We start from the raw sequence: 13,938 nt of genomic DNA, 5'->3' as shown, positions 1-13,938 counted from the left end.
TGACCAATTAATTGATATCCAGAAAATAGCACACAGCCCGAGAAGCCTTTTATTTAAGAAGTACGGAATTCATTATCGATCTGCGTAGAGCAGTCTAGAATATGATACACCTATTCAGAAATGGTAAATCTCATGACAAACAAATAGAAATTCATCTCAAACTTTCAATGTTTGAGCGACTGTGACAATTTTTTATAGAGCTGGATACAGAAAATATAGCTTGAGGACGTATTATATATCCCACAATTGGAGGATGTCGGTGTAAATGTGAGAGGCACCATCTTCTTCAAGTCCACCCTACTACTGGCCTATACTGACGATATTGACATAATACGATGAAAAACCCGGAATGTAATAACTACCTTCATTCAGATCGAACAGGCTAGAATTGGCGCGAGATCTTGAAATATATAAAAGAATCTTCCGAAAAATGTTTGGACGATTCCCTAGCCCATAAAACGATGAAATTTATGAGTGATATTTTGACCAACTGGTCATGCATAAAATGCGATCTAATAGATTGTCATGGACGCGTCATCTAATCCGTATAAGACAATTTAGCCCGAAAATTGTTTAGGGGCACTATCTATGGTAGAAACAGAAGACGTTGTATGCCCTGCCTTAGATATAGTAATCACGTAGACCAAAATACCACACAGCTGCAAGAAATATCGAACTGGTGAACTTCGGCTCCAAAAAGGGATGTCTGGTGTTCATTACTAAACCAGACCTAGACCGAACCCCTGCTGCAGCACTACACTAGTTTAATATAAATGAATGATCGTTAAGGGGTTTATAATGCGGTTCAAGGACATGTATCCAAAATTTACAAGGTCAATGACATTATACCGGAAGCAAACGAAAGCAGAATTTTATGCAGGCTAACAAAGCAAAATTCACGAGATCAACAACGGAGAAGGCGTGCTTTCACCAATGGCATCGAAGATAAGGTGACCGGGATTAAATGATGACTAAAAGATCGGTGGCACTTCATACAAATGGATCTGCAAGGGCAAGTTCGATGGCCAGGTATGTATTCTCACTTATGAACCTTGGTTAATGAAAAAAAACTTTTCGCGAACTCGGACTACAACGAGACATTTGCTCCAGTGATGAATAGAACGAGATTTACATTGGTAAAACCTAGTTCTGAGGGTAAAGTATTCAACATGAGAAATATGTTGTATGGTTTGAAATAAGCGACTTTCAAATGGGACCCAAGAGAAACTTGGATTCTCAAGAGCAGTTCGGTTACTCCATACATTTTCAACAAGTTATTCATACTGCAAACCCGGTACTATCAGACTGAGGGACAATGCAGGAAATGGCTGACTATCTTATCTCAACTAATAGGCATTTATGTCAACCGTGTGAGATGGCGCAGACATGACAACTCGAATATTGAGCGCAGCCTTTAATTGCCGCCAAATAAACATTGTCTATCTAATGAGAAAACTTGGTAAAATGTGAAAATTGACAGCAAAGGTTCCCAACAACTTTTCGACAAAAACGAAAAAGAATCTATCCGAGTTTACCGAACAAATTGAAATTAAAAGATCACGTAACAGGAACCACATCCTTTTTCACCACGATAATGCCTTTTCATACGCTGAGCATCATAGAAAGGCTGCAGGTTTCACAAAAATGGTCAAGCGGTCAGCGGAGGATACAGCGCAGAAACCCTTCTCTGTCGATCAAGATTCCGCGATTTTCTTTTATGCTTTCCAGGATCATTTTATCCATCACCGTTTTGACAACAGGGAACACTCATGCCAGATACCCTTCTTCAGGATATTTACGCTTAGTTCATTCCGCAGGAGATTCCGAAGGTCTTCTAATAAGTTGAAGTAATTGTTCTCCAAAAGTATTGCCACGACTTGAAGCATCCTCATATTTCTGCTCAGTGCTTCAACTTCTTTGGCAAAACCAACGTTCCATCAACAATGGAATGCAAAGGCTTTTAGTAGACTCTCGAACTAGGGCTTATCAAATTTATAGGAATAATTCCTTGAAATTTACCAGGCAACATAACATAAATCGAAAGGTTAACACCATGTCAAATTCTACATTGACATTAAGAAAAAATTCCACACCAAGTAATCTCAAGGACCTTCTCTACGGCCAATATCGTGAAACTCAGTAATAACATCCAAAATGAATCATAAAAAAATTATCAGTGTATTGTCGCCATGATATTAGATACGGTTTGAGTTATAATAACATACAAACCAATCTATGCAAGGATCAGAGAGATTTCTTTAAATTCCATATTAAATCCACATTCCATATTACAGTCGACGATTCAAATAGTACTCAACAGAAAGTTGCTTCTTTATCAATCGAACTCTTTCACAATATAATTAATCTTAGCTGAGCCGAATAATTTTGCATAAAGTTTGGTAAATAACCCACTCTTGTTGGGAGTATGTCATCGTTATCGAGGCTCTACAGTCAATTTCAAGCCTTGACCTACAGGATGTCTTTTCTTCAATCATCTCGATCCATCGATCACATCCTCCAATTTCGAAATCCGACCAATGATGCGCGGTCTTCGTCAACAGAATCTGCCCAGTGCTTTCCGGGTTCCCCACCAGTATCCGTCACTCTGTTCTCCTTTCGAGTACCCTTTTAGCTACATATTTGAGTATCGTCTATGCGTTGAAGGGGCCAGGTTGGGGTCCATGTTTCACTTCCATAGTACAGGTCTTATTATCGATTTGTATACTGCTATGCTTTCCAGTGTATGCAGAAGACTTTTAAAATCAGCAGGAACGAGTAGAACGGGTAGAACGGTAAACCACTTTTCATTCATCATTCCAATCAAAATGCTTATCTTTCAAGTTATGTTAGATATACGATCCAATTTCGGACATTTTCATAGCGCCTGTTGCTAATCAGACGGAGGGAAATCTGGTGGGTGCTCTGAAATGGTTCAAATGATATTGACTGTTCTAGCAAGTTTCAGGAGCTCAAATGTACAATAGTATATGACACCCTTACAATCCCATAAAATATAGAACATTGTTTTCCACCTCTAGCTATTTTCTTCTACAGTTTATGCCAATGGTTGTCCAGCCAATATACGCGTACAAGAAAAAAATGACTTAATCGTGAACGTGCATCATTTCACAAATGGTTCTGACTTTTTCTGGGTGTCGTTCAATATATGGGGGATTCATTTTCCAAGCTAGTGGATCTGTCTTTCACACTTATGGAAGCACATTTAATTTATCTATGAATATGTCATCTTCACCTAGCAATGTTTCCAAACTTTTTCTGTCACCTTTAACATTCTGAGCTTCTCACGTGGAACTCACCACATCTGATTTTAGTTAACAATTCATAGCTTGCTTGCTTTTTGTGAATTAGACGTTGATGTCAAATGATAGTATCTATATTTGTAGCTAAAGAGATCTATAATTTCCTAACCATGTTTGGGGCAAATTACTTTTGTCAGCCAGAAAAATTTACTGAGACGAACAGATTCCCTTATTTTTGCCCTAACTGAGGGATAAAGTTAAAGTCGCCTCATTGAACAAAGTGTTCAAATATTAATATCATTTTGATTAATGGTATAAAACGCAAAAAAATAAAAGCAGTAACAAACTGAAATGCATAGTTCAACCCGCTGTACCAATTCAAATGAAATGTAGAGCTCTAGGAAAATTCAGTATTGTCAGATAGCAAATACATATCTTACCTCAGTTGGTATATACTCTACATCGAAAAGCTTGCGAATGATATGAATAAGAGAAATTTTTACGAGTGAATTTCAAGCGTGAATCTTTATAACTAGCATGCAAAGTGTATGTAGAAGAACGATAGTTGGTTATGTCGTGTATATGTACAACCATGTTCGTTCCATATTAAATTAACATTTGATTGCTTCAAGTTGGAAGTACTTACCTGGAATCCAATCGGAAGTGGGTCATGTTGTACTGTTAATACAATCTCATCTCCAGGTCGTAAAAGCTCGATAACCGCTTCTTGATGTGTAGCTTTTGTAACATCTGTGCCGTTTACTTTAAGTATCCTATCGCCCATACGTAATTTGCCTGACTTTGCAGCAATACCTCCAGGAACAATCTGAAAAATTAAATCGTTTTTACCAAGTTTCTTGTAGTAGTCTAATTATACACTTGTCATTTGAAGTTTATAAATAAATACAAAATTTAACGGATCGGATGATTTTTATCCTCAAATAATCGGTGAAGTATGCCTACAAACCCTGTCACAGACAGTCCTAGACCCTTTACAGAAAAAGCATCTGCTGACGCGATCATTTCTGCATTAACAGAGAAAGATTACAGGCTCTCCCGTCTTTACTTCGAGCGATTTCTGATTTCTACCAATAAAAAAATAGTTTATTCGGTGTAGGTTTTTAATGAATGGAGAAAGACATAATGTAGAGTACGAAGCTTCCTCTCACTCATAGAGATGTTGGTATTGACCAGCTCAACGAAGTACAGTAACTGCCTGTTCCGAGCAGAGCAGCATTTTTATAAGGAAAACGATCGGCGAGCCTCTATTAGCGTCTCCGTTAATCCTAATTAACTTAGAACTTTCAACGATTGAAATGAAATATGAACGACGGGGCTAAAATTCATGTTTAAATTTGCTTAGCTTTGACTAGACTTATTTCATTATTATCGCACTTGAAACAATGCTGGTCACGAAGATGAATACAAACACCCATGACCAACTCAGAATTGAGCCTGAAGGACGACATAAAGATGCTGAACTAACTCGTCAAAGCTGCTAGTGAGTAGCTAACCAGCTCGAAATTTTGTTATTAGACAAAAGCAGACAGGCTAATCTAGCCATGAACATGCTAGCGCCAAAATAAATTTCCTATTTACGCAACTCTAGGTTACATCGTTAAAGATCGTTAGGCTACACGATACGAACTATGTTTCCCAAAATAATATGCTTTTTTCACTTTGGTGCCTATGCAAAGGCAGAAATGTTGTCAGGAAGAATACTGAAAAAGGAGCTGATTAGATACCTTTACTCATTTTTCCTTCTGAGTAACAATATCTTTTATTTCATCAGCGTTGAGAAAAGAGAAGGTTCATCACACAACTCCCTTGATAGATATGCTGTCAGATATATCTGAACAGTCTAATTCCAATTTATCTTTTTTCCAGACTCTGCATAAGCAATAGGGATTTTTGAAAGTATTCTGACTTTGGCTTGTTACCTTGGTTAATTTAGACGCAATCTTAAACCTTATTAGGTTGGTGAAAAGTTGGTGAAAATATGATTTGAATAAACGGAGCCTTAATTTTGGGTGACATATGAAAGGAAACTAAGCCTTTTGTAAGTTCAAGCTTCCGCACAAAATCAGCACAAACGTACAGATTCTTTTTTAATGACGGGATAAGAAGCAACGATATCGATTCCGTCCAATCATGAATCGTGATATCAGCCGACGATCTACCTACTGTCAACTGGGTAATCTCGTTCGCCGTCTTGAGACCGACGCGTAGTCTCAACCGTTTGTGTCGGCCGTTGTTAATTATTTTCCAAACAAACTCCGAAGTCCAGCGTCAATCCAATTTAAACTCCGCAATGTGCTTCTAAAACAGGAGGACACTAAGGTCTGAGGCTGGGTTCTGGAAGAGCACATTTTAGAAATGGAGGCTTAGGCGTAGCACATAACCGTAGCAGAAAACTCAAGGACCCTCCCAACAATCTTCATGCACATGTCAAAATCTACCGACAATTCCAGCAGACTAAATCTGAAATAAAATTTTGATCATCATGCAGCGGACTTCCTGAGATGCTATGCATGCTCATCTTCTCTTCAGATTCAATAGAATAGCCATGGGATTGTTTAGAATCTCTGCTTAAGTGATGCTTCTGTAAATATTCGTTCTGCTGCACCAGATAAATTGTCTTTGAACGTCGAGTTCCAGCCCACGACGTAGCAACCAATCTATCTTTGTTAAAAAAGGTTCTAGTCGATGAAGTTGCAAAAACTTTCAGTTCGCCCATACACGCAAGGATATCCCAGCTATCTGAGACTGAAGTCCTTCACCTTTCAATGGAGGGGCTCACGAAAATAGATACTTGAATGCACAGCAGCCCGAAATCCCCACTGCAGAGTTAAGTTACCAAGTCCTTCCAAGCGGCATGCTAGAAGTGAATCATCAACGTTCGGTTCGTCACATTTGTAAAAGTTGCCAGACCCAAATCGGTCGTTAAGCCCATGATAGTTATGAAATCCGGACATGTCGCGAAATTTATAAAAAGTTATCACTAGTACGTGCATCATGATGCCTGTAAGTCAATTTGGCCGCAAAAGTTGAGACATAGTAGTTGTAGTGCTTGATGCACTGAATTTGTATCCGGGTTGGAAGATCGAAGCGCAACAAATCACCCTCAAACCATTTTTCCAACTCGTGAACCGATACAGCCGCCCGGCGTACTGGCATCTTACATGAAAGGATCCACCCAATCCACAGGACCTTTCCTCGCAGACTCGTGCCACCATCCAATTTGGTAGTGCGCTGAAGAGTCGAATTCAAACGAACCCAAGTGAAAAAGGAGGAAGAAAACGACGTTGACCGCGTGGCCAATTATCTCATGTTAATATCTGCCTCAAAATCAAAAGCGGCTAAAAATTGATGAACAATTTCTTCATTCTAAAAAAATTTCAACACGGAAAAGAGAATGTAAATAAAATAAAAAATATACGAAATAGAAATCAAAATAATACAACAATTAATATATCAAAAGAAATGAAATTAATTAATGAAAAAAAAAAAAAATTAAATCGAAAATAATATAAATAATCAAAGGCGAATCAACAAAATGAAATAATCTAAGTAATTCTAAACAAAATTAAAGAAAAAATAAGGAAATTCTAGAAAAATTTTGAAAACTCCTCGGTTTCTGAAGGTTTGACTCGTGAAACACTCCAAAGAACTCACGAATAGCCAAAATACCATCCCAAAACATTTTATGAGTTGTTCTCCATCTACAGGATGGAATTGAATAATGAAGCTCTTAGGGAAAAGATATATACTCCGAAGAAATGAAATCAAGCCCACCTGGAGCCTAGTCGGCAGGAAAATCAAAAATGAATTGACACAAAGTGTGAAGTCGCAAAAAGGCTACTTTCTACAGGTCAGGGTAAATAATATCTGACCTCAAACCAATGAATTATGGAGCCCACGTTGGGCTCTATTTGTAATGTCTTAAGGCGATTAGACATTGACCAAAAACCATCTGGGATGGTCGAAGTCGGCCAAGGGAGCAGAGCTATCCCACAAACCTAAAAGAATGAAGGCATTGCCCGTGAAGGTCCACCTATAAATGCATAATAGAATCTCACTTGAAGCATCTCGTCGAGACGCGCTTGCTTTTCAGGCACAGGAATGCAGGGGGGATTCTTTTGGATCCTTTAGTCCCTAACATGGAGCTCGTAGTGTATATATCTCAAGTATGTCAAACGATTTACTTCAATGTGATACCAACATTCTACATATAATGATTCAGAATGCAGTAAATTTATAAAAAAGAAAAAGCTTTGACTCCCATTGAGATTGTTAGTAAAAGAAAGATTTCAACCAAACTTTCCAATATCGTGTTCCATATTAAGGGGAGCCTACTTTAGGTTTCAGAAAGACGATTTTTTATCAGTTTTTGGAAGGGAAAAAATAAATTAAGCAAAATGTTTTGTGTTAACACATAGTTGAAAGGTTAAAAAAAATGCTTTCAGTTAAAATATCTTATTAAATTTGGTTGGCATTAACATTTATAGAACGCCGTGTTACCGACCACCAATGGCGTGAAAGATATAGCAATTCTTTTGTGAAACGAAAAATTCGAGTAAAACTTTCATTATTAAGTTTGTTTCTTCTGTGTGAACTAAAAAACGGAAGAGTACGAAGACAGTATAATTTTTCGAATACTTTCAGTGGTTATCCGCTAATAAGCTATTTCTAATCCATATAATAGTCGAACTTTACCTACTGTGTTGAACATCCGTAATTTCTTCAATTAAAGAATTCCGACTAGACACCCGAAAAGGAGACGAAAGTGCTGTAGCCTAGCCATTCAGTCGCACCATAACTACATGACACTCGTCCGTTTTTGACTTTGTATCAACGGAAACATTGAGTATTAGACTCTGTAACTTTATGCGGATATTCTCAAATAAACATGGTCTGTTCTGAAAGTAGGATTGATTTTTTTTCTAGGTGAAGAGGCAGACGAGATCCGGTCTGCTTACGCAGGGTCGGTGGAGGAGGACTTACCTTGGGAAAAAAATTACAATCAGATCCCGGTGATTAAAGAGAGCAGGCCACTTGTACTGTGAACCCTTATCGAAACGCCTCGTTACGAAGAATCAGGGAGCGTTTACTTGAGCAGTGATACAGGATCAAACTTTATGTAAAGATTGTTAAAACGGGCAACGCGACTCACGACCTGATTAAAGAGACCTAAAATGATGCTCATATGAGTAGATGGGATGGTTTTGAGTAGATATTCTGTATAAGATATTCCGAAAGAGTAGAAGAGTAGAAGACGACGATCGCCGCAAAACCAACAAAAATGTGTCGCGAGTGAAAAATTTACTGAACAGTGGTTATGGGATAAGTATCAGAATCATTACTGATGACTTAAGCATATCGCAAACCCAAGTTTTTGAGATCGTGACATAAAACTTAGCCACGAGGAAAGTCTGCGCGAAGTTGGTGCCACGAGGTGTCAGAGTTAGAAAGGCTAACCGAAAAGCGATCTGCGAGGATCTTCTTCACCGTATGAATGGGGACTCCGACTTTTTCGATTTGGTCCCGGTAGACTTTCTTATATTCTCGAGAATAAAATCATAAAATCAACGCTCAAGGAGAACATCACGGGTCGGTAGAAGTAGTTCAAGACGTCGTGACGAAGGAACTAAACAGCATTCCCTTCCAGGCGTTCCTGGAGGCGTACGAAAACTGGAAAATTCTTTGAAAACAATGTCTAGATGCGAAAAGTTTTTGCTTTGAAAAATTTGAATTGATTCTATTATTCTCATGAATATTTTTTTCAGAAAAAAAGGCCTCTACAATTTTCAGAACAGACCATGTCTTAGAAATCGATAGACGTTAAAAAATATAATTTTCTTCGACTCTCAATTCTCTTTAAAGCCGACAGGCAAATTTTGATTGTAAGGTGGATTTAAGGGGGATTTTCAGTAAATTTAGGAATTATTGTAACTTATCATCGTTTATTTTTTCCAGATTGTTCAGCTGAATAGATTCTGAGAACAGTATCTCAGCTGGCAACAAATGCCAACAGAAATAAAAAGTACATAATATTCTCTAAAAGTTAAGGATTTCAATGATTGATAAAAATGATAAAAATTAATATCAAACAGAACTGTCAATACTAAGATGAAATGGCCAGCAATCCATATTCAAGCATCGAGTGAACCAGATAGAATTCCTGCTTTTTACTTCGCAACGTAATCCTAATCAACCGGTAGGGCAAAATTAGATAAATGAAATCAAAAATCAATCAACACTTCTTTTCCAGGATTCTTTGCTTCTATCGTCATTCCCTATGTACTTTACGATTCATTTCATTTATTAGAAAATATAAACCAACGTGCATTTATGGAGCAGCCTTACAACCTGTTCCGTATTTTATAATGATCTTTTTTATTTTGAATAATATGTTCGGCGATATTATATTACATATTCGTTGTGTAATTCTGGCCGGAGGTGGGGGCCCCATGGGGAAAAAAATGAAATAAATTCGAACTCAATGTGCGCAGCAATACGGAAAATTCCACGGTAATTGTGAACAAACAATAATCATATATGTATGTGCACACATATTTATATTTTGTTTTCCTAGGCTTGTTTATAAATGAAGTCAAGCAGGAGAATTGGCAAGAGCATCGGTCATGTTTGATATATCAAATTTGATTATCTATGTCGAATGAATTCAATTAAATTCACAACTGAAATAAAATTTTGAATTTTCTATTTGTTTTCCTACGAGATATCTGGACTATTATAAACGGGAAAATTCCGCGAATAACGAAATTAGACTAATATCAACAATAAATTTAAATATGCATCTTTTTATTTTGGATGAATGCATTTGAAGAGAGTAATTCAGTCAAATATTTCGAAAACCAAACATATCATTTCAATATTTTGTAAAAAATAATATCATTTTATTGTATCTAGAAAAATAAATTGTACTTACATGTGAAATAAATATTCCAGGCTCGTGGGCACCAAAGGGAACACAGGAATGATCGGTGCCACCAATAATACTAAAACCTAATGATCCTTGATTTTTAGGTAATGCTACATCCTAGAAGGCAGTAAAAATATAATATGAATATACTTCCATTTCAATACATATTATAGACAGTATAGAATTTAGTACACAGTAAAAGTATATTATATAAAATATTAGTGATAGCATACAAAAATGTAATCAATATTTACAGAAATGTCTGACTTAAATTGCGATTATTTACAACAGGTAAACGAAAAGCGAAATAAATGCGTGCCAGTGTACCAATAAAAGCAAAAAGATACTGAACTAAATATACTAAATATTGCGAGGAAAATATCTATTGAAAGAGTCTTCTTTTGAATTCTAAACCCGTGGGTTGTGAGAACAAGCAGTCATGAAATTATTTGAGTATCTTGTTCATTGAAATAATTCTTAAAACTACAAGTAAACCCCATGATGTAACTTCTTAACCCAGGATTCACTACAAGAAAATATCTCTTATAATTATATCCATACAGTTGTAGTCAAGAAATAACTAAGCACAGTTTTAAAATTCTCTTTCTTAATAATACCTAAGTTTGGAATGTAGTGTACTTTTATATTTTAATTATTATTTGATTAGTGATAATGTTTGAGCAGAAATCATTTCAAACGCCTTAAGTTGACACATGTACATATATACCAATAATAAGTTTACTTTTAATTTAATTATTTCGAGATTACAATAAAAAAGGACTCCATATCAAATATACACTCAACAATAAGGAGACTACGTGATTTATCTTTTCCGGAAGCGTATGATACCAAAAAGTTTGAAGAAAACGCTTTTTAACTCTACTACGAAATTGAGAGTCGAGATCGAAGCTTCAACTAACAAGTCGGGAAACCGGAAGCTCAGCGCTTCAGGTATGGAAGGTTCTGTGTATTTCCTTTATAAAGAGATTTGAGTGTGCATTTGTCTCATTAGCATGTAGCACGTAAAATATACATATATTATGTGAAAATTTCCACTTTCAAGTAATATTTACATTCATAGTCTTGAATTTGCAAAGAACGACAGTTTTGACCTAGTATAACTTTATTATTAATAGTGTGGTTTTCACCAAATTTGGCAGGATCATGCTCTATACTGGTTTTCCTGTCAATTACTAAAAAATCTAGTAATGTACTATTATTAACTTTATTTTAACAGGTATCGGTATGGAGGGTATTTCGGAGCCTAGGCACCATATAGTGGCACCCCCCTGATTTTTTTCAGATTTTTCGGTTGGGTAGTTTCTGAGAATGGGTTCGTTAAAAAAATGACCACTTTCAACCCCCCGCACTCCCCACCTTTTCAACGAAAGTCAAAACTAAAACCGACTTCGAAAAGTACTAACCGAGATCTTTAATTTGATACCCCACATGACTATATTTGATGAAAAAAAAATTTCACCCGCCTTTCGCATATATGGGGACCGCCTCTTAAATTCGACGTAAACGGATGTAACTCACTATATGCGTGAGCGTTCACAGTTCCCACCTTTCTACCAAATTTGGTGCCAATGGCTATAACCGTCTCCGAGAAAAATGCGTGTGACGGACAGACAGACAGACAGTAAACCAATTTTAATAAGGTTTTGTGTTTACACAAAACCTTAAAAACGCGTAAACACAAGGACATTTCGTTGATTCTTCAATGATTATCAGTTCTACCGACCTACAAAAAAGCGACTTTCTCAATGCGAATAAGAGAAGCTCGACATGAAGTAAAAACGACAAGACTGGACTCAAGAAGATTTAAGGCAAGCCTTTTCCTCGAATGAGTCCAAAGTCAATTTGACTGGACTCAATGAAAGATCGAAACGCGCGTTCAGCCACCATCAAAATATTCCCCTTACATAATGGTCTAGGATTTCATCTGGCATAATCGCCTTAATTCTCCTAGAAGAATATATGAACATTGCTGTGTACCAAGAAATAATCGAAGACTACGATTTTGCAGCAATCGAGGACTTAACTGAAGTTGTGAGAAATTCACCATTCCATGGCGACTCTGGTTCTGCACATCGAGCTTATAGAAAGAAAACGAGTCAAAGAATGTGGCAGAACGAAATTTAAGCAGAAAAATTGATAACTTTAGATGATAGCTTACAGGGCCAAAGATAGGAAATCCTGAACTGGGGTGAAAAATATGCGGAAAAACTGGGTTCCGGTGAAAATTATACCGAGCTTAGGTAAAAATTGTACGAATTTGAATTGAATTGAAATTGTTTTTCCGAGCCCCCGAGAAAGCTCGGGCCCGGGGTTATCCCAACCCTTCCACTCCCCTCTTGTCAGACCGGACAACTTGTTCAGGCAAGTTGAAGCTGTCATAAAAGCAAAAGTGGACATGTTAGAAAAGTAAAACTGTTAAAATTAATGTAAGGTTTTATAAATAATGATTTTTTTCAATTTAGTATAAAGAATTTGAACGCTGTAAATTTTCATACTAAAATCGACACATTAAAAAGGGAAAATATTGTCTTGAAAAGGAAATTGAGACTTTCTCTATTTCTGCCTTTCATATGTAAACCTCCGTATTTACCACCACCCTCATTTAAAAATAATAAATGTACCAACAAATACATTTCTCTGCTAAATAAGCGAAGTCTCAATAACATCCTGTAAAAAGAATTTTTCAGCCAAATAAAATCTTATGTCGATGAGTGTAGGTATAAGTTGACAAATAACGGAGCTTTGTATGAAAAATTGTCTATGAAATCGTCTTAAGTCATAATTTCTAATAAATTGAATCCATACATTTTTTGACATCGTCACATATGAATGATGAAGCATTATTACGACAATGATAGGCATTATCGCTGCAAAATAAATTTTTTATGGATGCTTGATTTCAGCTGGTATCTTAGACTTAATGTAAGCTTCTCTGGCAAATTTAACTTGTATTTGACATGAAAATTATTCGGAGAAATTAAGATTACTAATTGGTAAAAATCGCACAATACGTTCATAAATGATAGAACAACTGTAATTTTGCTCGAACTTTTCTTATAATTACATTAACAAACGTTCAATTAGCTTAGAATTCATACTGAAAGTACTTGCATAAATAACGCATTTTTCCTGCATTGTTTGTTAAATCCGTTTCTTGTATCACCTACATTTTTTCAACCGTTCATAGATAATTATCATTATCAACGACGTAACAACCGGTATCCGGTCTAGGCCTGTCTTAATAACGAAGTCCAGGCATCCCGGTTTTACGCCGAGGTCCACCAATTCGATATCCCTAAAAGCTTTCTAGCGTGCTGACCTACGTCATCGCTCCATCTCAGGCAGGGTCTGCTTCGTCTTCTTTTTCTATAATAGATATTGCCCTTATAGACTTTCCGGGCGGAATCATCTTCATCCATACGGATTAAGTGACCCGCCCACCGTAACCTATTGAGCCGGATTTTATCCACAACCGGAGGGTTATTGTATCGCTCATAGATTTCGTCATTGTGTAGGCTACGGAATCGTCCATCCTCATGTAGGGGACCAAAAATTCTTCGGATGATTCTTCTCTCGAACGCTGTTAAGAGTTTACAATTTTTCTTGTTAAGAACCCAAGTCCGAGGAATACATGGGGACTGGCAAGATCATAGTCTTGTACACTATGGTGAGACGTTTCGAGCGGAACAGTTTTCGTAAGGTGGAATAGGC

The 13,938-nt window shown here is 36.8% G+C and overlaps 1 protein-coding gene across 16 annotated transcripts in view; it reads right to left on the bottom strand.

Moving 5' to 3' along the window:
- The window catches only part of LOC119651794 (protein lap4), a 460,994-nt gene that overhangs the window by 129,450 nt on the left and 317,606 nt on the right, over nt 1-13,938 (bottom strand). For all 16 annotated transcript variants that reach the window (XR_005249491.1, XM_038055565.1, XM_038055563.1 and 13 more), the window contains 2 exons: nt 10,213-10,323; nt 3,907-4,086 (listed from right to left, as the gene is read on the bottom strand). Coding sequence is in view for 15 of the 16 variants with exons in the window: in XM_038055565.1 (XP_037911493.1) it covers nt 3,907-4,086; nt 10,213-10,323 (291 nt within the window). In the remaining variant the exon portion in view is untranslated. The remainder of the gene's footprint in view (nt 1-3,906; nt 4,087-10,212; nt 10,324-13,938) is intronic.

The sequence above is a fragment of the Hermetia illucens genome, chromosome 3, assembly GCF_905115235.1.
Source record: "Hermetia illucens chromosome 3, iHerIll2.2.curated.20191125, whole genome shotgun sequence".
NCBI lineage: Eukaryota > Metazoa > Arthropoda > Insecta > Diptera > Stratiomyidae > Hermetia > Hermetia illucens.
The sequence above is the reverse complement of the archived record's forward strand: the minus strand, read 5'-3'. Positions and strand labels throughout refer to the sequence as shown.